At 34.3% G+C, this 22,128-nt stretch overlaps 1 protein-coding gene across 8 annotated transcripts in view; it reads left to right on the top strand.

Moving 5' to 3' along the window:
* DGKB (diacylglycerol kinase beta) overlaps positions 1-22,128 on the top strand; it is a 379,831-nt gene that overhangs the window by 128,207 nt on the left and 229,496 nt on the right. For 6 of the 8 annotated variants that reach the window (XM_063324934.1, XM_063324933.1, XM_063324935.1 and 3 more), the window contains 6 exons: positions 1,553-1,670; positions 4,419-4,507; positions 4,587-4,703; positions 8,913-9,011; positions 16,820-16,852; positions 20,509-20,625. In XM_063324934.1, coding sequence (XP_063181004.1) covers positions 1,553-1,670; positions 4,419-4,507; positions 4,587-4,703; positions 8,913-9,011; positions 16,820-16,852; positions 20,509-20,625 — 573 coding nt within the window. The remainder of the gene's footprint in view (positions 1-1,552; positions 1,671-4,418; positions 4,508-4,586; positions 4,704-8,912; positions 9,012-16,819; positions 16,853-20,508; positions 20,626-22,128) is intronic. The other 2 variants (XM_063324939.1, XM_063324938.1) reach the window with 1 other exon arrangement.

The following is a 22,128-nucleotide window of genomic DNA, read 5'->3' as shown; positions in this document are numbered from 1 at the left end:
GGGGGAACTCCACTCTAGGCTGTGATCCTGATATCTCAATAGATAAAAAATATTCCAGCTGATTTCAGTTCCTTTTGTTTCTAGGTAATTTGTAGGAATTATTCAAAGTTGTGTTCTGGCTCAGACCTGGCTTTGAACCAAACATTCTTAGTTTCTTGGAGTGCTAATTTTTCTTCAGGACTTTTTCCTACAAGGATGAAGTAGTCTTCATCATCTTTGACTTGTCATTAATGGCTGACTCTTACAATAGAGCAATACTGATTTTTAAGGACATAACTCATGCAGCATACGCTAACATAGGAGAAAACTGATTTTTTTAGTAAAATTTATGTCCCCTGACTTACTTTGACTGTCCTTATCAGTGAAAACCATCATATTATTGAAGATCTAGTCAGGAACACTGTATAAATATGATGACAAGTTTTTTTGTAGTTTGATCTGAGAAATCAGAAATTGGAGGAGAACCAGATGTTGATGTGGCTTCCGAGAACTAGAGGTTGATGTGGCTTCTTTTAGCTATGTGAAAATTTCTTTTTTGGTAATGAAATAATCAAGATGACCATAGTGTTTCAGTAATACACAATGAAGAATCAAACTACTGCAGTCCATTTCCAGCTGACAGACATTAACTGCCATTGTTCCATGGGATATTTGTTAAAAATAAAAAATAAAATAAAATAAATAAATAAAAAAACAGTGATATTACATTAGGTTAATCTAATTTTTTTTTAAATTCAAAACCTCTGTTGATTGCAAAAAGCAAAAAGCCTGATGGCCGCACTTGCCAAGAAACCTGGAACTTACAGAATTAATTTAACATCTGTCCAAGTGCACATCATTTGAAAAACCTTCTAATAAGAGTGAGGTCTCAGAATTATTCCATTAAGAAGGAAAAGGAGAATCATGCAACTGAAAGCTTGCTTTCATAAGCGTAAATGATTTGATAATATTTTAGTTGTACACATGCGTTACAGTGAGCCCCTGAGTTGTAAGTGCCGATCAGTCTATTCATGCAAGATTTGAGCATAGTGCTGCAGTTAACTGAAAAATGTGGGCTTAAGGTAGGTATTATTGTAGTGTGGTTAGATTTCCCATTTCACATATGTAGATACACGTCCCTAATTCTAAAGGTCATTAAAAATACCTCTATATTTTTTTCAAAAATTCTTTTTATTGTTCATTTTGGGGAGTTTTACCTTCTAACCTGTGGCATCTTTATTTTTAGAATTAGTCTAGAACAAATTTTAATACTCATTGTAATTTAGTATCAGCCTAGATTTATTGTTAGCATTGTGTTGCGGTAGTGACAGCAACCTGGTGTTTTTGTGAGTTGTTTTTGAAACACACGGACATCCATGAGCTTCTAAAGAGTTTTTTATTATGTCATTGCCTGTGTATTTAGAATGATTATACTGTGATCTGGTGCAGAGTATTAAATGAAGTAACAGCTTGTCTTTTACGTTCTTGAGTTAATCTCCAATTTTTATTGGGACTTACATATTTCATTGTTTATTTTATTAAGTGAAATCTGTTTCTTTTATGTCCTGTGCAGAATGTGAAAGATGATGGGCAGCATGTATGGAGACTGAAACACTTTAACAAGCCTGCCTACTGTAATCTTTGTTTGAACATGCTAATCGGAGTAGGCAAGCAAGGTCTCTGCTGTTCTTGTGAGTATAAGCATTTCAGTGTCCATTTGCATACATGTCTATTCCTAGAAATGTTGCGCTCGCTGCATAACAAAGAACTAGTAGCTTCCCGGTACAAACCCATTGCCAGCACAGTGGTGTCTCCCTCTTTGTCTTCTATGCTTGAACACTCAAGGTTCCATTTTTAATTTTTTCAGGATATTGGGTTTTCAAAGCTGTTGTTTGACGGAGTTTTCTGTATAATAATAGCTCTCAGTGTTAGTTTCCTTTGGAGTTTGCTGCTTTTTTCTTTCTTTTTTTTTTGTCTTTTTTTTTCTCTAACTGAATATCATGCTTATGTATTTATTAATAATTATTCTTATTCTTTAATAGTTATCAGCTTTACTAGCATCTAAGTCCCATATTTGTTTATTCAAATTTTGCACAGAATTCTTGTTTCATTAATTGTGAAAGTCAAAATCCCAGTTTCCCAGAAATCAAGTTTCTGTAACACCTCTGAAGTTCTGTATATTTACTTGGTTTGTAACCATAAATCTCAGTCTTGCCATCCTTTCACACATTACCCAGTTATAGATTTTAAGGTAAAGGAACACAGAACTACTGCATCTAATTTGACCTTCATTAGACTATTAGATGCAGTTTCTACAGTTCAATTCCTTTTGTTATATCTATGTATCTCCTAATAATCTGTGTTTGACCAGCTCTTAACTTTTATCTCGAGAAACCAAATCTTCCTGAGATACCTTGTCTCTGTTTGAATGTTTCAAGAGATGGATGATCCATATCTTTCTTTTGTGGTGTTCCAATGATTGATCATCTTTTTTTAACAAAGACCTATTTTCTGATTTGAATGTATCTGGTAGATGGTTCCAATGATTGGTTCGTGTTATGCTCTGCTCCATTAGATTAATGATATCTTTAGTACCCACTGTATTCTTCTCATGATGGTATCAAGTCACCTTTCATTGTTCTCTTTGATAAATTAGTCAGTTTCTTAGTGTAACTTATTTCTCCATTTTTGGTATGAAAGATAGCCCATCACAGCTGATCAGGACCTTTCTGCCTGTACAGTTCTATTGATTTAATTTGAGATTAGTCTGAACGAATGAGGATTTTGGAATCAGACATTTCTCTCTTCTCTGAGGGCCACAGATCTCTTTAAAACATAATTCAGATGTAAATCCTTCATGTATAGGTTTTCACATCATAAAATTCCATTCACAATACTATGGAATGCAAGAGTTACTTTAATAAAATTCAAACAAATAGAAATTGCATAACTTCAGATTAATAAATGCTGATGACAGTAACTAGAATATATATAATGCTGAATTGACTATTAGATCTTGAAATGTTACCTTCCTTTATATTCTTTTATGTCAGACTGATGTAAACTCAATCCTTGTGAAGAAATATAAGACCTCTATATGTTTGAAAGAGAAAATTCTATTGAGCTAATAATGTAGATCATCTACTTCAGTAGTTATCAGAAATGTGCAGATGAGTAACACAAAAGTAAACGGTCCCAAAAAGACCAGCCTTTCGAGAGCTGTAATTTTCTCTGTTGCAATGTACCTCTTCAAAATGTATTTGTTATTGTGCTTGGCATTTACTTGGTGAGAACAATGGTCCCAGAGTATCTGAAGAACATCCACATGCTCTTTTCAGTTACTTCATGCAGCAAGGGGCATGAGTCTACTTATAAAACTCTTACACTATTTCCTTATCTCGCTAAGCTTTTTCTCCAATATATTTTCAAAGCACTGCTATAGATTTCATTATTTGCATTTTAGATTGTGTGGGAGGAAAAAAAAAAAGGGGAAACTGCAGGGGGCTTCACCATCCCTCCATGGTCCAATCAACAATGTTACTCCCTGCAGTTTGTCTGATTAATGGCTGCACCTCCCACTGGGTTTGTGTAATAGGTGCAAGCAAGGTGTTTAGAAGTACTTTGTGCTTAATTGCTCTCGAGGTCAAAAGCGTGAGACATGTACCATGCAGGGAGAAATTCATTCTCAGTTTTTAATAGTTGACTCTACTGAATACAGGTATAAGCTGTAGCGTTATTTCCTCATCTAGGCGGAGTTGTATAGTTGAAGTCAGGAGAGCTTTGCATTGTACCCTGATGCTGGTGTGCTTTCCAAATGCAGCTAGTGTGATCTTTACAGACCCAATCAACAATAGTAGTTACCTAAAACTGGTGTGGAGGGGTTTGTAAAAAAATGCTTGTTAGGACTTAGTGTTTGGGAAAGTAAGAGTTAAAGTTGGAGTGATTACATGGAATGCATGAAAACAATTGCTATCTGAAAATGGACTAATCAGCCATTTAAAATTTATAAATCAATAGAAGGAACAACATAAATTCATTGGCTTTTATTTTTGTGCTTGCCAGCTGCTCTCATGCCTATAGTTTGTAAAATATAGATTTCTTTCTACTAGCAAATGACACCAAACCATTTGGCAGTCATCAATTTGTCTTTAATATTTTTGTCATTTGGGAATTATTGTGAAAAAATTTAGCGAGCTCTGATTTAATTAAGCATTTCCTGTTATGCAATGATAGTGCATTCTTGGATTTCTCACTTGCATAATATTTCCTGTTCTAATTGGCCTTTTGTATTCCATGGAAAAAGCAGTCTAGTTTGAGTTTTCATTGACTGATTGGATTGATTATATAGAGATGGCATGCTGGTAATGTTTTTTCTTTCATAAAAATGTAGTCAGAAGCACCATTGTCTTGACATCTATTAATGTGTTTTCTTTTTTCAGTTTGCAAGTATACAGTCCATGAGCGCTGTGTCTCAAGAGCTCCTGCGTCTTGCATCAAAACATATGTGAAGTCCAAAAAGAATACTGATGTAAGTTCGGGGTAGCATTAATTCGCCGTCTACCTGTTAATTTAGTAACTCTATGTATATCCACACTTTTCTTTTGCAGGTAATGCACCATTTCTGGGTAGAAGGAAATTGTCCAACAAAATGTGATAAGTGTCACAAAACTATAAAATGTTACCAAGGCTTGACTGGACTTCACTGTGTTTGGTGTCAGATCACAGTGAGTATACTATAGTAAAACCTTTAGCACAGGTTAGAGAGACAAAAATCTGCGTATCTTTTTTATAGCCTCATAATTCAAAAGGTCTCATTAATTTTTGTCATCAGGAATGGATAGTGTGCATTTAAGAAGTGGTATATGCAGAATATTCACAGGAGTCCTTAATTGTTGCAAGCAAATACACTTAAAGGTCCACTCTGCTTCAAGACAATATACAAATGGAAATAATATATGTCATTCTAAAGAGCCAAATTCCCAATCTACATTACAGAAAGATTATAAAAGGATTTTCAGTACTGGGGGAAGTCAAGGTCGCTGTGACACTAGGGCAAAATCCTAATTTGTGGTGTGCTGACAGGCAAATAAAATTGAGGACATCTGGTAGGATACAGTGATTTCAAGTGTCTGGGAATAATAGCAGAGACATCTTGATAATATACTAATCTGTGCACCAAGTCTAATATATACAACTTTTGTGCGCTCCTTATTCAGCAGGAACCAATAACTGGAACTAATGACATTCAAGGAACACTGCCCTTATAAGTGAGATCTTCATGCTAGAAGGAGCAATGCCAGTATTTCTGTTCCTATCTGGGGCAGGATTTAAATCTGAATGGGGAGAGATTCAGCCTTCTTCTAGGGTTTTTGATTTTTTTTTTTGCTGATATTATTTTTGTTATTGTTATAGAACAGCAGTTGTTTGTTCAGTGTTTTGTATAATAATATGAGACGAAGGCATTAGTGAATGTTTGTTTTCAACATACAGGTTTGGATGTTTTATGACATATTTTCTTAACACAAGAATACAAAATATGAAACATCATCAAAGAAAATAGATCCAGGATACTTTCAGTGATAAGCTGTTGTGATTACTTAAAAACCAATATTTTAGAAGAAAGCAAATATGTAGTCCAGATTGCTGTCAAAATTTGGATAATTTATGTAGAGTGTAAAGCACCCAATCCAAAATTTTCGCATGCAGATAATTAAGTGTAGGCAATGGCTATCTGTGTTTAGGTAGATAAATAAGAGTATTCCACTCTACATATAGAAGTGTTCACATCTGTATAATATGTGTATATCATTCAAGAAATACATATTATGTAAGGCTCCCTCTTAAAGTTGTAGGAAGTTGCAAATTCTGTACCTCATCAGAAAAATTATTTTCCCATTATTTCATGTGAACCTGGACCAGATTTTTAAAGGCCTTTTACCTCTCAAAGATACACATCAAGATTTAGAGGACTTCTATAAGAACTGATATTCACTGAGGAAATACCAAGGACTGATTTATCATTGAAATCACTGTGAAGGAAGAGGCTAAATTCTTTTGAAAATATCTTAGGTGCTTGTGTGCATATTTAAATGTTTAAATATCTATCAAAATTCCAACTAAAAAAGAGCATGTGGCAGTTGGCACTGAGTTTTATAATTTTGGAACTGTATTTCTATCCATAATTTAAAGATTTTCATTTTCTGTAAAAGTAATGTTGTATTTTCAAAATAACTTTATTAATATTTTATTCAATTTTTTTATTGCTTCGGGTGTAAAGTAGACACATAGGTGAAAAATAAGTATTTTTAAAGTTTTAAAAATACTGCAAATTATTTGTTTTTCAGTCTTCTATTCACATTTCCTGCATTTCTGTGCATTCTATATATTCTATTGCAATAACTTTCTTTGCTAATAGTAATAACTTTATTACTGAAAAAACCCAGTGTTTTAAAATTCAATCAGATGCATGATTTTTGAATGGATGGTTATATAATTATCATCACATCCTTCACACATTTTCTACTCTTTGTACAACACCACATTTAGGGCTTGTTGCTGACATATTTTTGTAATGTAAGAGGATGCTAGTTATTACGCAACTAATTCTGAGCTTCTTTCATGCATTTTAAATATCTCTCCTTCTTACAACTTAATAAGGTCAGTTATAATGTCAAGTAACTGAATCAAATCCCAGAATTCAGAGATGTTTTTCACTAAGGAGACTTGTTATACTGAGTTCTTAGCCAGGCCCATGACTATCTCTTCATATACTCTGTAGTTCTCTACCACAGTCTTGTAAATGTTTTTTTCCTCATTTTCCCTACAGCAAATATGGTTTTTCCTACTTTGCAGGCACCTGGTTGTGAGGGAGGTAATATTCTAAAGAAGCTAGGTTTTGGGGGTAAGGGATTTTTGGGGAAATGTATTTAAAATCTGCTAAAACATTGTTTTGAGAAGAGATGCATATTATTTTATTTCATTCTGTCAAAGTGTTATTTTCACTGAAGTTACGTATCTACTACCATTTCTGTTGTCTGCTATGCGCCAATTCTGTTGTCAAAGATCAGCAGAGACTAATAAGAAGATTAAGCTATTTTTTCAGAGATAAGTTTGCATGCCACCGAGTAGCAAAGCTGCTAATTACCACTGAATGTGCGAAGATACTTTTATTTGATGTAACATGGCCTGGTGTGCATTAATTATGGTACAAGTAGCCTTACCACTGAGGCAGAGAATTAGCATGACAAATGATTTAGATTACAGGGCTACCAAAATACCCTCACAATCGAAACTCGTTAGACTTTTATTTTCTGTTGCTAAGTAACTGCCTGAAAAGGTAACTTTGCAGTATAAATGAATATGGACAAGGCTAATATGAGGTGTCATTCAGTTCAAAATTCAGAAACGTTATGTCAACATTAACTGTACCAGATAACGTTGTGAAGACCATATTATTGGTAAAGCTTATATACATGAGCAACTGGTACAATTTTATTGTAATTTTAATAGAGTTCATACTGACATAGTTAAATCTCTAAGGGAAAGTGAATCAGTCATTGGAAAAATGTGGTTTACAGATGCAGACATTGAACTACAGATTTTATAACAGCCATTGAAGCTTTTGAACTAATCCTGTATGCTACTTATTATACTAGTTAAATCACTTGTTAAGTAAGATTTTTACTTCAAAATTTCTCATATTTATTATCCTGATTATTTTTCTTCAATACAAATGTACATGTCTTCTCAAAAAAAGAAATATTCATCTCTACAGGAAATGCATGTTTACCTGAAGAACTTAATGCACAGTTTGTTGAATCAATGCAGAAATAGAATCATAGAACCATTTAGATTGGAAAAGACCTTTCAGATCATTGAGCCCAAACTAATAAACTTACACCAAATTTCACAATATGAAAGTGGTTTTTTATTGTAGCTATCACTAATAATATTTTGAAGTATACCAATTAAATGTGAATGCTTTGCATAATCCAGGCACACAACTGTGCCTTTGTACTGTATGACTGGATATATCTGTTGAAATATTCTAATTAGAGACATTGGATTGAGTTAAATCCTAAAATATCAATAAGAACTCTAGATTACTAATGCAAAATATTTCAATAAATATATCATTATTTGTTGGCATTTTATATTGATGTTACATTCACATTTTTCCCTTCCACCTTTTTAAGTGGAAGGGAAGTAAGCCAACACTCTTGCAGCCCACAGACCTGAGGATATTCTTTCCATGTTTTCAGAGTAGAACTCTACTCATTGCTTTCAGGAAAATTGGATGAATGCTACGAATAAAGAAGAAAAAGGAGAGGAATTAAGGTTCCTCAGCAGTCAATGGAAGCCTGAATATTGATTCAATCAAGACCAAATTTTTCCCAATATAGCTTAAAGCTCTTAGATATTCCTACATTATTCTCTTATATTTCATAGATAGTTTCATAGATATTGCAGCATCACAATTGAATCGGTAGTGACTTTAATAACTTCAGGTAGGAAGCTGAGTTATATCAATAATGCCAAAGGCTGCCCTGAATTACCCTGGGTTGTCCACTAGTAGTAGAACAGAAGTTCCTGACACAGTGCAAGAAGCTGTCTTCTGAAATAAAGGTTTTGATCACAAACATAACACTATGCTGATGTTACTGTTCTGCCATGCAATGTTCTCCTTTTGTGTGCTGGACCACATATACGATTTCCAAACTGGAAAATACTTTTATCCACTGTTTTTTGCTTCAATATAAGTTCATTGGTTTTGTTAACCACAAGAGGCTTTCCACTGCAGTGTGTTTCATCTTCCTTGTAGTACTCTAGTAATAATTAGATTAATTAAGTTGGCCCCATTCTGGCATGACCAGTTTCTTAGACTTTAGTATTAAAATGTCTAACTTGAGTCTTCATTTTCTGTCTTCCTGTAGTTGCATAACAAATGTGCTTCACATCTAAAACCTGAATGTGACTGTGGACCTTTGAAGGACCATATTTTACCACCCACATCAATCTGCCCAGTAGTATTGGTGAGTTGTCCATGTGTTTATTTCAGATGTAATCCTCTGTCATAGGTAACAGCTATAATGATACCGGGATTGGCTGCCAGAGCATTTGTTAAATTCACAGAACTGTGTGAACCCTAAACACAATGGGTAATCCTGGCTGATGAGTTTATAGGCACAAGTGTGCTTTCTCCTCTGCATATTGCATTTTCCTTCGTGTGAGAATGAACTCTCTGTATGGCATATTATAACTGAAGCTGACTCAGGTTTTATCACTTTACTCAGGCTGTACTTACCAGAAACTGTATAGGCAGAACACTTCTACATTTTACATCTTTTATAGATCCAACTTCCCAGAATAATGAAGTTATTCTTATGGATGGTTTTTGCTTGGGATGCATATTGTATATCTGCAATGCTGAGGTCTCTGATCTAAGCCGGAGGTTACCTAGAATGATGACACTGGTCTTGCAGTAAGCTATGCATCAACATTATGGTATATTTTATTCTGCAGTCGTGGACAGTAAATTTCTCTGTCCACAAAAACAATAACTCAATTCAATGAAAATAAAAATGCATGCTATGTGTGGGTTGTATAGAAAAGAGCTGACCAGTTTATCATGAAAAAAAGAACTTTGGAATTAACTTATGTATTCATATATTAAATTGGATGTTTTACGCTGATGAAAGTCATAGCATCATCATATTCATAACAGAACAGACATGTGGTCCTCTTACTTTAAATATATTTCATAATACGAGTGAGAAGTGCTTGAACTTAAGAAAGAATTGTTTATTGCAGGGAGGAAAAACAAGAAAATATACCTTCTAATCTTAAACCTGTTTCTGAACAGTAAGAATAATATTCATACCTATTGTAAATTGTTTTCTGATTAATCCTTTTGGCCGTTTGTTTATAAATCTGCTAATGGATGGATGCTAGAGTTTGGCCCTCTACTTGAGTAAGCTGGGACTATTCCGTTGCTGTCAATGAAGGTAACGCAATGGAAAGCTGGCTGTAATATTTATGACATATTTTTTAACATTTTTGAAAAGTCTTAAGAGTAATTTTGTAGTTTGTCTGTAATAGTATTTTGATAGTACTTGGACAAGTTCTGAATAATAAATGTAAAATATTTTTTTAAGTTGGTTGGATCATTACATTCTGCATTATATTATTTAACTTTCAGGATTTTAGGTCATACTTAAAAAGATAACATGTAGAAAGTATGATTTTGTTATTGGACTGTTTTCATTTTATTGTTATTTATTGTTTACCGTTCTTATAAACTGAATAAAGCCTCAGCATGAAATTTCATCTTCAATTATATTTGCGTAACTCCATTTTCTTTTCAGGAGAGGAAGAGGGATAGAGGAATTAAGATTTTCATTCCACAATTGGAGTTTAGTTAAGTTGTTTAGAGGATATATAAAACCACTTGAGTCAAATCACCCTTGAATAGGTTTGTTTTATCTGCAAATTTTGAAGGCATAAGCAGAAGTAAATATGTTTTCCTGTATCAGAATCATGTTTCAGTATTACATACTAATAATGCAATATAAGACATGTATTTCAGCACAATGTATGCTGTTAGGAATGGAAAATATATTTTACTGTGATTTAATGGGAACTTTATAATTTCGTAGTATATTTGTTCATCTATTAGTTCTTCCAAAACACGTTAATATCCTGAGTACGCTTATATTACAAAAAATACATCAGTGACCTAGCAAATAAGAATTCCTCCTAGAAATGATTGATTACAGTGTACTTACTATTTATCTTAGTAATTTTTTTAATTAGTTTATCTCATTTCCTGTTATGGGGATTCCTTTTGAGAAGCATAATACTTCCTTCAGTGTATGTGAAACCAACACTTAATAATGACAGCAAAAACAGTGAATGTACCCATGTCAAAATTGTCTAAAGATACAATAGTAAGTGTGTCTTTTGATAGGAATCATATGTTCAGATATATCAGATAATAACTTACAGTGGAAGGACCTTTCACCTAAGACACACATTTAGCTTCAATGATCTGCTGAGCAATAATATTCTTGCAATGCTACATATATGTGGAAGGTAAAGAAAAGCAGATATTCATCATGCTTTCTGTATCAGGTTTATCCTTGGGTATTTTGAGGCACCAGAAAAGATGCCACATATCTCCTTCTCCCATAGAACAAGTTATAGGAATTGTGGGAAAACAACAAGTTGAAAATCTTGTATCTTTGATATCCCAAAAGTTTTGGCCCTCCCTTCCATCTGTAACTTTGGAAGTCTAGACTTCTTCCAGAAACTGTCAGAGTTAATCTCAGACGCATTCTCAGACGTTTTCCTTCAAGAATACTGGCTAAACCCCTTCTCAGCTTTTCTCTTTTGTGGAACTAAGGAAATTGATATTATTACCTTTCTCATCCAGCATGTCTCATTTCTCAAGTTCTTGTGAAGTCCAGCCTCGACTCTTTCTGCAGCGATAAAGAGATTTTTTTCAGAAATTGCATTTCACAGCACCAGAACCACCAAGCTGGTCTCTCAGCAGCAATTTCTTGTTCAGGTTCATATCCTGTTTTTCCATTTCCTAGGTGCCATTGACATCCAAAATCACTGCTGCAACTATGAAGAATAAATAAAAAAAACTGCCCTTCCTGATTGTAATGCCACAAAGGGTGACATTTCTCTTCCCCTTAAACATAACCATCTCAGCTCAGGTGCTGTTCTAAATTACTTATTTAGGGTATCTTTAGACACAAAAGAGATTCCTCTAAAATAAAGTGACTGGCATGATCCTCTCATACTGTCCCTTCTCTTAATGGCTGGAGAGAGATCCTAAATGCCTGGTCATCTGAAAGTTAGGTGTTAGTCTATGTTAAATAAGAGGACTCCCATCTTCAAAACTGCACAAAATGGAACTTGTCAAATCTTATTCCTAAATATGATAAGCTCCATTCTCAGCTGAAAAAGAAACCATAGGGAAACTCACACAGCTGATGCTGTGCATATCATAACTGTCTAGATTCAATGCCATATAAAGGTTTTTCATATCTCACTGCAGTACTTTTAAATATTTTAGTAAAATGTAGTCTGTCAACTTTAAAACTAATCCTTTTTGGTTTTCTGTTTACTGTATATAGGGCCTGTTGTATGGTGAAGTTTTTTGTTCAAGTTAAATGAGTTTTGTTATAAACTGTGTGTGCAGATCTCAAGTGATAGTCTTTTAATAGATGTCAGATACACTTTAATGTTACTCTCTTTTATTTCGGTAACGTTTTAATTAATTCATACTGATTGAATAAATGTACATTGAGACTTGTTTCCTAATGAGGGCACATTTAGAGGAAAGGTTTTGCATCATTCTGATATCCTGTGGGTAATTATATCCTAATTATATGGTGGGGGGGAAAAGTCTATAACTCAGTGCTGATATTGTTCATTGGACCCAATTAATTACATGCACATAATGAAAGTTCATGATAAGGTTGACTGGCAGTGAGTTTAAAAATCTTTAACTCAATTGAATCCTAGCCTACCAAGAGTTCAGAATTAGATCATAACCAGGTAAAAAGCTGGGTATTGGAATGAGATGAGTGAGTAGTGAAGAAAAGAGATTGGTCTCTCCTTATAATACAGCTTCTCTCCCCCCACCCCTTTATAAGGCAGAAAAGGAAAAATGCTAACATACATTTTGTCTTCTTCATTTCATGCCTTCCTTTAATTTGCTCTGTTTATTGATGAACACGTAAGATGTTCTAATTCATATTTAGGTTTGTAGAAAAGTAATTAGATTTTTCTGTTTCCCACCAAAATAGGTATAGCCTTGGATAATGACAAATCAACCAATAAAAGGCCTAGTATTTAATAAATATTTACTTATTTCATAATGTATGATGATTTTGAGTCTCCTATTGTTTATGTGAGTTTTACAATGAATTATTTTTTACTTAATTTCTAACATTGGTTTTTAAAATTGTAATTAAAACAGCTAATCATGGGCTAAAAAGAAAATTATGGAATAAATTGTAAACCATAAGGTACCCTGATTACAGTGTGAGTATTACTATATGGCAGTTATCACTGTGTCCATGGTAACCAGTTTATTTCAAAGAGGGAGGGTCTGGTGTAATATTGAAGACAAAAAGTGGAAAAAAAAATTAAAATTGGATATGTTTCCTTCTGTTCAATTTTCAACTTCATTGTTCAGCATTCTGGGATAAATTGGTCATCTTCATAAAAAGTTTGGAACAACTCTTTGTTTATTTTCTCTTATGGATTAATTTGGCTCTTCTTTTGTCTAGTGAAGATTTTTATAACTTTTTAGGACAAAATCATTTAAGCATAAGTTCTACTCATAAATATAGACTATATAGAGATAGAATTTTTTATACATAAAATATAGAGAGAATTTTCATATATATATGTATAATATATATATTTGTGTATATAATTTTCCTATATACATCTAATATAAAATACAATCATAAGTCAAATTCACTTGACCACATTTTAAAATGTAAATGGCTGTTTATTTTGGTGGAGGAAACAGATGTATCTGATTTAGGTTGAGTTTGAGTTGGTTTGGCATTTCATTATACAAGGTCATAAATGTTCAAAAGTCTTTTGTTTATAGCTAGTTCTATTTAGGTAAGTAAAACAATATACACAACAGATTACAAATGTTTTAGCTAAGCAATGTGTCTTGTGCAACTAAACAATATACGTTATGATCTGTAGCTTCAAACTTTTGTGTAAATATAGCAAGTGTGTTGAGATGCTGGCAAAAAGTAATACATAATTAAAGTTAAAAATATTGTACAAGAATTTTCTTTGGCTGTCAGTATTTAGAAAGACTAGAAAGACTAGATAGCTAATGGCTGTGTTATAATTGTAGTCTAGTTCATTAGATATTTTTCCATGTCTGATAATATGTTTCACAAATACTGTTTTCCTGTGAGGTAGATAAATGTTACTCACATAGGAAAGCAGAGATGTAGAGAGAGAAAAAGAGAATTAGCAGTTGCTGGTTGAAGAATGAGCTTTCTAATCCCCTTTCTAGTTGAAATCCTAAAATGATTCTTCTCTTTTTATTATAGTAGAGATCAGGTATAACTCAGTTGAATCCAAGCTCAACATGGAGCGCAGAAAGTCAGTGCAGAGTGTAAGCATCTTTATGAGCAACTCGATCCTTTGAAGTTGAGTGTAGCCTTATTCTGAGTTTTTGAACGAAGATACTACAAAAAAAACCCCAGTTATTTGGATATATATTCTTCTCTGGGGAGGGAAATTTAAATCTGGTTGTTGAATATTAGGTAATGACATAGCAATTGATATAGATTTAACAAAAAAAACCAAAACACTTTTTTTATTTTCAGTTGTCTATCATATTGCAGATTCAGTTCTCTAAGAATCTAAACCAGACTTGAAATATAATGGTGTGCTTATCTACACTAAGAGCTTTTTCATTTCTTTGAAGTCAGAAGGAAATTAATAATTGCCCTGGAGGAAAATGTATCTTCCTAACTAATTATCTGTTCGGCAAACACAGTTCAATGTTAAAATAATAAGATGCTGATAAACTGAAATGGCAGCCATTCAATCATTTTAAGTTATATCTAGTTGCCTGCCCACAACTTATCATGACTGTCTGTCCCTAAGTTTATTTCTTACATCCTCTCCCATCGTACTTTAACATGTTTTTATTTTCAAAATTCTTTTCCAACTCTTTTGTCTTTCTTAGATGATATATATAATTCCCAGCTATAGCCCAAGTTAATTTTAGGTTGCAAACTAAATTGAAAGTCTTGGGCCCTACACTTGGTGCATGTTGATGCATATATTGAATGGGTACAACATGTAAGGCAAGTTATCTTCAGCCAACTAAATGAAGTAAGGCCGACATGCTAAATGAGAAATACTCGATTGTGATTTTGATCTTAATTAAGACATATTAAACAATTAACGCAAAGTATATATATAAAATTACCATGTAGCGATTACTTCTTCAGAACAGTCTTGCGGTTAGTTATTTTGGAAGGTATTCTCAAATGACATTGTCTGTATTCCAGCCTTGTCTTTTTCCACATATGTTTGCTACTAGTAATATGGGTGACAAAATAACTCCTCCTGATTCACATAAAGTGAGGTGTGTTTTGGGGGGGGGTTTAGATGTTGGTTTTGTGTTGTTTTTTTTGCTGCAAAGGTTTCTATCAAGGCGGCTCCAAGATAAATTAGAAGCCTTACCTTTCCTTTACAGTATGGGCATGTGCAGCTCACTGAGCAGTATTTTTGCCAGTGAATTGTTCACTGATCTTGTTCACAGGATGACTTTTAGCTTCAGCCCATGGATGTAGAGCGTTGTGCTATGCCTCTGTGACCTTTCAAGGCATCATGTTGTGGTATCTGAGTATTGGCCCTTCTGATTTAGTACGTACACAGGGTTAGAGCTGGAACTGTGGAGAAAATTTTATAAAGTAAATTTTCAAAACACTTTAGCACATCTAAGCCATAGTTAGTTGGATGTGGTATCTAATAGATATTACAGATAGCTTGTTCTCCAGGTTTTGGGGATGGTGGCCTTTTTGCAGTTTTCAGAGTATCTAAATCTTTCATTCTTTTTGGTTATTGTGTAACTCTGGACAGAAATTGCATCCCTTGGAGATCCCATGTCATTAAACAACATAGCTCTAAGGAATCATGGAGGAACCTTCCTCCAAGTTCCTTTAAAAAAACCCAAAGCGTCAGTTTGGTATTCAAGTCATACACTTAAACTTCTATGGCCTTCATTCTGCAAACATCTGAGGATACCTTTACACAGTATTCCATGCATTCCATCTGATCTTCCATGACCAGGTTCCTCTGATCAATGTCTTTCAAGCTTCAGAGTTCTAAAATAAGATTTTTTTTTTTATAACTGTTTCAGTTTATGCGTATTAGCATATAATTTGGTTCTCTCCTTATGTACTCCCATCCCCAAGTTGAGCTTTAGGCTCTATCCCTCATCTTGAAAGCATATGGTATAGAAGAGATAATTATCATACAGAAGGAATCTCAAATTTTCAGTAGTTATTTGACAAACTGTGTAATGGTATTAACCATTCACTAATGGCTTTACAATCCTATTTGAAGTATAAATAAATTATTGTTTAATGTATAAAATAAATTGATTTAGATAATCTCAGCTATGTAAGAAATAATCCAGAAAAATATATTTGCACTTATTGATTAAGAGACAAGGTGAGAAAAAGCAATTTATGCTGCGTTGGCACTGGATTCTATGTTAGCAGTTAAAATGTAAAGAGGTAACTATTTAGTAAGCCATTAGTTACTTCATCTGTTTTCTTGTAATAGCTTTGATAGAGTATGATATTTCTAAATGTCAGTGGAAAAGGAAAAGACTGTACTTCTATATAAAGGAAGAGTAGAAATACTTTTTGAGGATGAATGTTATACAGCTTGTCAGTTGTAGTCGAAGAAAGCTTTTTAAATAAGATTCCTCACTTTGGATGAGGAGTTAAAGACTTGGAAGATAAAATAAAAAGAATACTCCCCACGTATCAAGTAGTTCTTTTCACTATTCAAAACAATATAGTCCTCAGGTTTTCTAATATTTTTAGCTGGTGATAAAATGATCCCACACATACTTCCCAGAATATAAATTATGTAATATGACAGCCAAAACGTTGGGGGAGTACAGCTGTGCAAATGTGTAAAAAAGCACCGCGTACGTTTGTTAAGTACAACTGTTGCAAGGTAACATTCCTCATGAGCTTCTCTCCATGGCCCTTGCCGTCCCAGCTGTTCGGTGTTGCAGCCTAACGTTCTCTTTTTCCAACAGACGCTACCCACTTTAGGAGGTTTGCTCCCTGAGGTGCGTAACGGGAGGCATCCATGTACGCACGAGTACTAACAGATCGTGATATTGTATATTCTTCTTGCTATAAAAGTGCATTTTGGGGCTGAACTAAAAATCTAAATATGGTATTCTGTGTTGTCATTTGAAAGGCCTTGTCTTATTTATCAATTCTTTTTTATTATTTGGATGGATAAGGGATAGATACAATTGAATAGTTCCTATCTGACAGTGATCTCTCTGGAGCAATACTTGAACGATAGAAGCTCCAGTTAATGGACACTGACTTCAGAGTGAAAGTTCAAGGGGAGAAAAAAGGCATGAGAAAAAAGGCATGAGAGGTGCAAAAATGGGTGGAAAATTTTTTTCTAGTGGTAAGTACTATTTGGAAAGGTATGTGCTGTGGCACATACCAAAAGAACAGAAAAGCTTGATTCTTTGAGCCATCAAAATGTACAATAGCTTTTAAAATGCTGTATTCAGTATCTCTATCAACCTCATGCATGTCCACTAAACAAAATGGTTCATAGATACGTTTATCATTTTGTATGCTTTAATTAACAAGATATTAAATACAGCACAACTGTTGTAGAAATGTTTCTTACCTTGCAAAATAAATTTTTGCATTTTGTAAAACCATTTATTCAATGCATGTCGAATTTGACTTAACACTGCTAGAATTTGTAGGCTATTATCCATAGATGATTTTATTAAACTGTTATTATCTCATTAAAAAATTACACTGTTTAGTTCCTGACACTCTCGGATAGCATAGTAATGTTATAGTTCCTGAAAGAAAGTTATTCAAACAGTCATGTACAACTGAATTAGAAAGCCAGCTTTCTATTTCATATATAAAACAAAGTATCTGGGCAAGAACATTTTAAAGATTTTTATTTTTTTTTTAAATGAAATGGTAAATCTTTTTTGTGTTCCATTAATAGATTTATTCAGTAAAATTAAGATACACATCATTATATTATTTCATACAAACTATAAGTTAGATCCTTGCTGGTGTGACACGTTTCTAAAAATTACAGGACTTATAACTCTAGGAAATCTAGAATCTTCTATCAGCTTCTTCAGAAATATTTCAGAGAGCACTATTGGCACAGGTAGTGACATGTATTGTATGCATATAAGATGCGTGCTACCAAATACTTTATTTGTACTTTCTTCAAAAGTCATCATTGAAGGAAGCAGACCTTCGATTATAATGAGGTCAGGTATCCATATTTGATTTTTTAAATAACATTCTAGACAACTCAGTATCATTAATATACTTTTTGCTTCATATTGTATGAGGTGTATGGCCTAATCTTGTGTAGTCACTGCTTAGGAGAAGCTGGCTTTGTCTGTGAGTCAAGCAATTGTTTTACTTATGGGACAGGTAATACAAATTGGAAAAGCAATGCTGCTAATGCAGCAGTCACAGAGCCAGGGCCAGCTGAGGGTATTTGTATTGCTGTGTCTATATCATGCTGGAACAAAAAAAACGATATCCAAAACTTTGCTTGAGGTAATTGTTACTGCATTTTGCTTGTAAGTGATTGATAACAGCCATTTTGGGTACTGTAGTAAGCATCCTTTATGTAAAGAGAGTTCTCAGCAGTGTATAAATACTTTTCCTCTAAGTAATAGCATGATATAAGCAAGATTTTTAGTGCGACACTTCATAAGTAGGCCTCTTTTGAACAGTGGGTTTTTTAACCTCCCTAAATGCACATACTCAGTGTACTGGATCTGTTCCTTACTGTTACCTGCGTTCCTGACGTCTGATTTTTTTTTGAAGATGTTTCAATATCCAAGAGCCAGATTTGGCCGTAATATAAAATCCTGTTTAACATGGTATGCTTACTTTTTGTAAAATGTAGTGACTTTTAACGGTGGTTATTTGCAAAATTGTTTAAAACCCCAAAGCTGCTCCTTATATATGTAATGAAGTGTGAAGAATCCTTCATACTAAAGTTACTTACTCTCTATCCTTGGCACTAACCAATACCATTGTGCATTAATGTTTTGTGTTAGTTCACAAATGTTATTCTGTTTGGATGCCTCATCCTAGTTCTAGTTTCTAAGAAGTCATCAAATAACGAAGTGCAGAGTCAGTGATTTCTTAGGCACTAATATGGACAGTGTTTGTCTGTGTTTTGAAGGTTAAAGCTGAAGTGAATAGCTCTAATTGCTTTTACTGTTTTGTGTTTAAAGCAATGACGTTGTAGTCTAGACTCTTGGACCTCCTTTTGAGCTGATCAAGTTACTTCAATCAACTAACCTTCTAGGGATCTCACTGTGTATGGGAAATAGTGTAGACGCCACTTTTTTCTTTTTTTCTTCTGTGGCATAAGTTTGTCAGTCCTTTTATAGGAAACGTGATCATATTGCCACCATTCACCAAAGCATTTGGTTACCCAAAGCAGCCTGGGATGACTTGGACCACTCTTTGCATCAGGACTAGATTGAGGCTGTGTCAGCCTCAAATTTTAAGGTTACTAAAGATGGTATAAAAACAGTGGTGGTCCATGTCTGCATTAGAAGGCAGCGTATTAAGCTGGGAGTTATTCCCTTCCTGCCACAGAATCTGTGTCAATGTTTCTTACCAGTTTAAACTGCTCCAGAAAGAGTGGCATGGATTAATTGCTAATGCAATCCCTAAGGCCTTATCAGAGGTAGCACAGAGATGGGTTTGGCCTGGTATGGAACAGAAATGGTAACATTTAATGAACTGATTACTGAGTGCAGTTGCAGGGGGTGCAACAGTGTCCTTCATGCTCCTTTGTAGTGCAGCAGCTTTGTGCCAGCCCATTCCCCTGACTAGTTTAAAGCCTCCTTGCACTTGTGAAGTGAGGAGAGTGACTGGGGTGCAGTCGGGATTGGGGACACTGATTCTATTTGATAAACATCTGCTGCCTTAATTTGTGGTGCATTTTTGGACAACCTAAAAGGACATGCTGGGTGCAGTTTATAAATAGGATAAATGAAATACAAAGAGCAAAGACTTTTTTCAGTTCTCTGAAATGACCTGACTACAGTTCAAAATATAATTACGGCAACATACTTCTGAGCTTTCCTCTTTCAAATAACCATCTGATTGTGCTGTGTATCAGCATCAAAAGTTGCCAATGGCTTTGAATCTGATGTAGATTCTGGTTTCTTTCTGATACAAAATACAAATTTTATAAAAAGCCACTCAGACAATTGACTATGGTACATTTAGGATAGGTATATTTTGCCAAAGTGGTTAAGTACTCTTGAAGCATCCAACCTCTGCTAGCAGTTAGGATGTCATTTTGATAAATTACTGATCTCTTATCAATGTGCTTATTAAGCGATCAAGTATTTTGTATGATCGGCTTTCAAGTTTCAGAATGCCATCCCGGCAATGTCGGATTATCTTTTCATATCATTGCATTAATTTGTGTTGTGACTGCACACTTTTCATCCATCTATTGCCTAGTCATTATGGAATGTCCAGGCACATAGATAGATGTTATGTGAAGTGGCCAGACATTGTGTAATAACTTGACTGAGATATCATTTTCATTAAAGCAGAATCTGACATTACTTTCTAGTCAAAAAACAACTTTGTGGAGGCACAGTCTCAGTTACAGTTGTATAGCATTATACAATGTGTTAAAATATTCCATTTTCTCCTTTTCTCTTCCTTTTTCAAGGAAAGACAGGCAACAGTGAAAAAAGAAAAGAGTTGCCCCCAGCAGATGAACAAACTGGGAGAGCGGAACAAGATGCAAAGAGCGAATTCCGTCACCGTAGATGGACAAGGTCTTCAGGTGTGATTATTGTTATTTTAATTTTAAGAAGATCCTTGTAGGTATGAAGACAATGATAGAATCTTTAATGTGAAATATATCCTATACATTCACTCTTCTAATATTTCACTTTTACATATTTAAAAATGCAATAGGTAAATTCTTCCATCTGTACAGGAATGCTGCGGTGCAAATCTGCTTCTTGTGTGCTTGGTAGGATTTCCTAAGACATTAAGGAGGAGGGAAAACTAGCTCTAAAACAGCTATATTGTGGGGTGAAGTTGAACATATATGATGCTGCTTTATTTCCTGTGGAGTTAAATGATGAGCATGATAACATCGTGATAATCATTTAATACACATAGTTGACTGTTCTCTGTATCTTTTGATGTGTTGCAGTTGAGGGTTCAGTAAAATGTAAAAGATTCCATTACCATATATCAAATGCTGTATAGCTCATAATTATTTCATGATATACTTTATTGTGTCAGGACGGAAATGCTTATTTTATTGTTTCATCTTTTTAGGTTAGTGACACATGCTTATTATGACAACTCAAAGAAAAGGGAGAAAAAAAAACAAACAAAAAACAAACCTTAAAACCTATGCAGTCACCTGGCTGCTCCATTGATGGTCTAGTAGGATATTACAGTGATCATTATCCATGGCTTTCAAGGTTCTCTTCCTGTACTTACCATCCTCATAGGCTGCATTGCTATCTGGATCATCTGTGACAGAGCATGAAGCAAAAAGCCGAGAGTATTCATCAACAGAAAGCTCAAGTTCTGTCGATTCCATCTCAGTATGACTAATAAACCAGTGCTAAAGGAAGCCCACAGAGTTTTCTAGCTTTTGGATGATATCCATGCAATTCCAGTGAGCTCAACTGCTCTAGATACAGGAGCATCTTTGGCATCTCCTTTCAGTAGCAGTGCCACGTATCATTATGAATTTTGGTTTTACCCCAAGCAGTAGATAGCTTATGCTTATAGTATATTTTCAGGTATTTTTCAAGCCTCTGTTTCCCACTCTGGTCTGTTCAAAATAGCAGAATACTAGCACCACTGACTCTTTCGCTTACAACCTTAAATTATTAAGATTTCTGCTTTCAGATAATTAGGGCATAAATTTTTCTATAAGTTTGGTAGTATGATCCAAAGCTTATGTTCTATCTTCTTTTTCCAAGCCTAGGATTCATCATTACTTTCATTTATTATTGCTTGAGAAGGAGAGAAAGAAACAGTGAGGACTAAGGTCGTAGAATAGTTATTGAATGGATTTGAGGTGTTTTCTGAAGTGCTTTGTGTTGTTCTGTAATGCCACATCTATAACATAGTGCACTATGATGTAATCATAGCGATAACATTAGAAATAATTCTGCAGTAATTTGCTGATTATACTGTGGGGTTTTTTCTCTGTTGGATAAAATTGGTTTCAAGTAACAGGAACCCATCTTAGCACCAACTATTAAATTTTTGATCAGTATCAATAATGATAACCTGATCGTTGTAAGGCTGAGTGGAC

This window comes from Chroicocephalus ridibundus, chromosome 2 (genome assembly GCF_963924245.1).
Source record: "Chroicocephalus ridibundus chromosome 2, bChrRid1.1, whole genome shotgun sequence".
NCBI classification, from domain to species: domain Eukaryota; kingdom Metazoa; phylum Chordata; class Aves; order Charadriiformes; family Laridae; genus Chroicocephalus; species Chroicocephalus ridibundus.
This window is presented reverse-complemented; position numbering and strand designations above follow the sequence as displayed.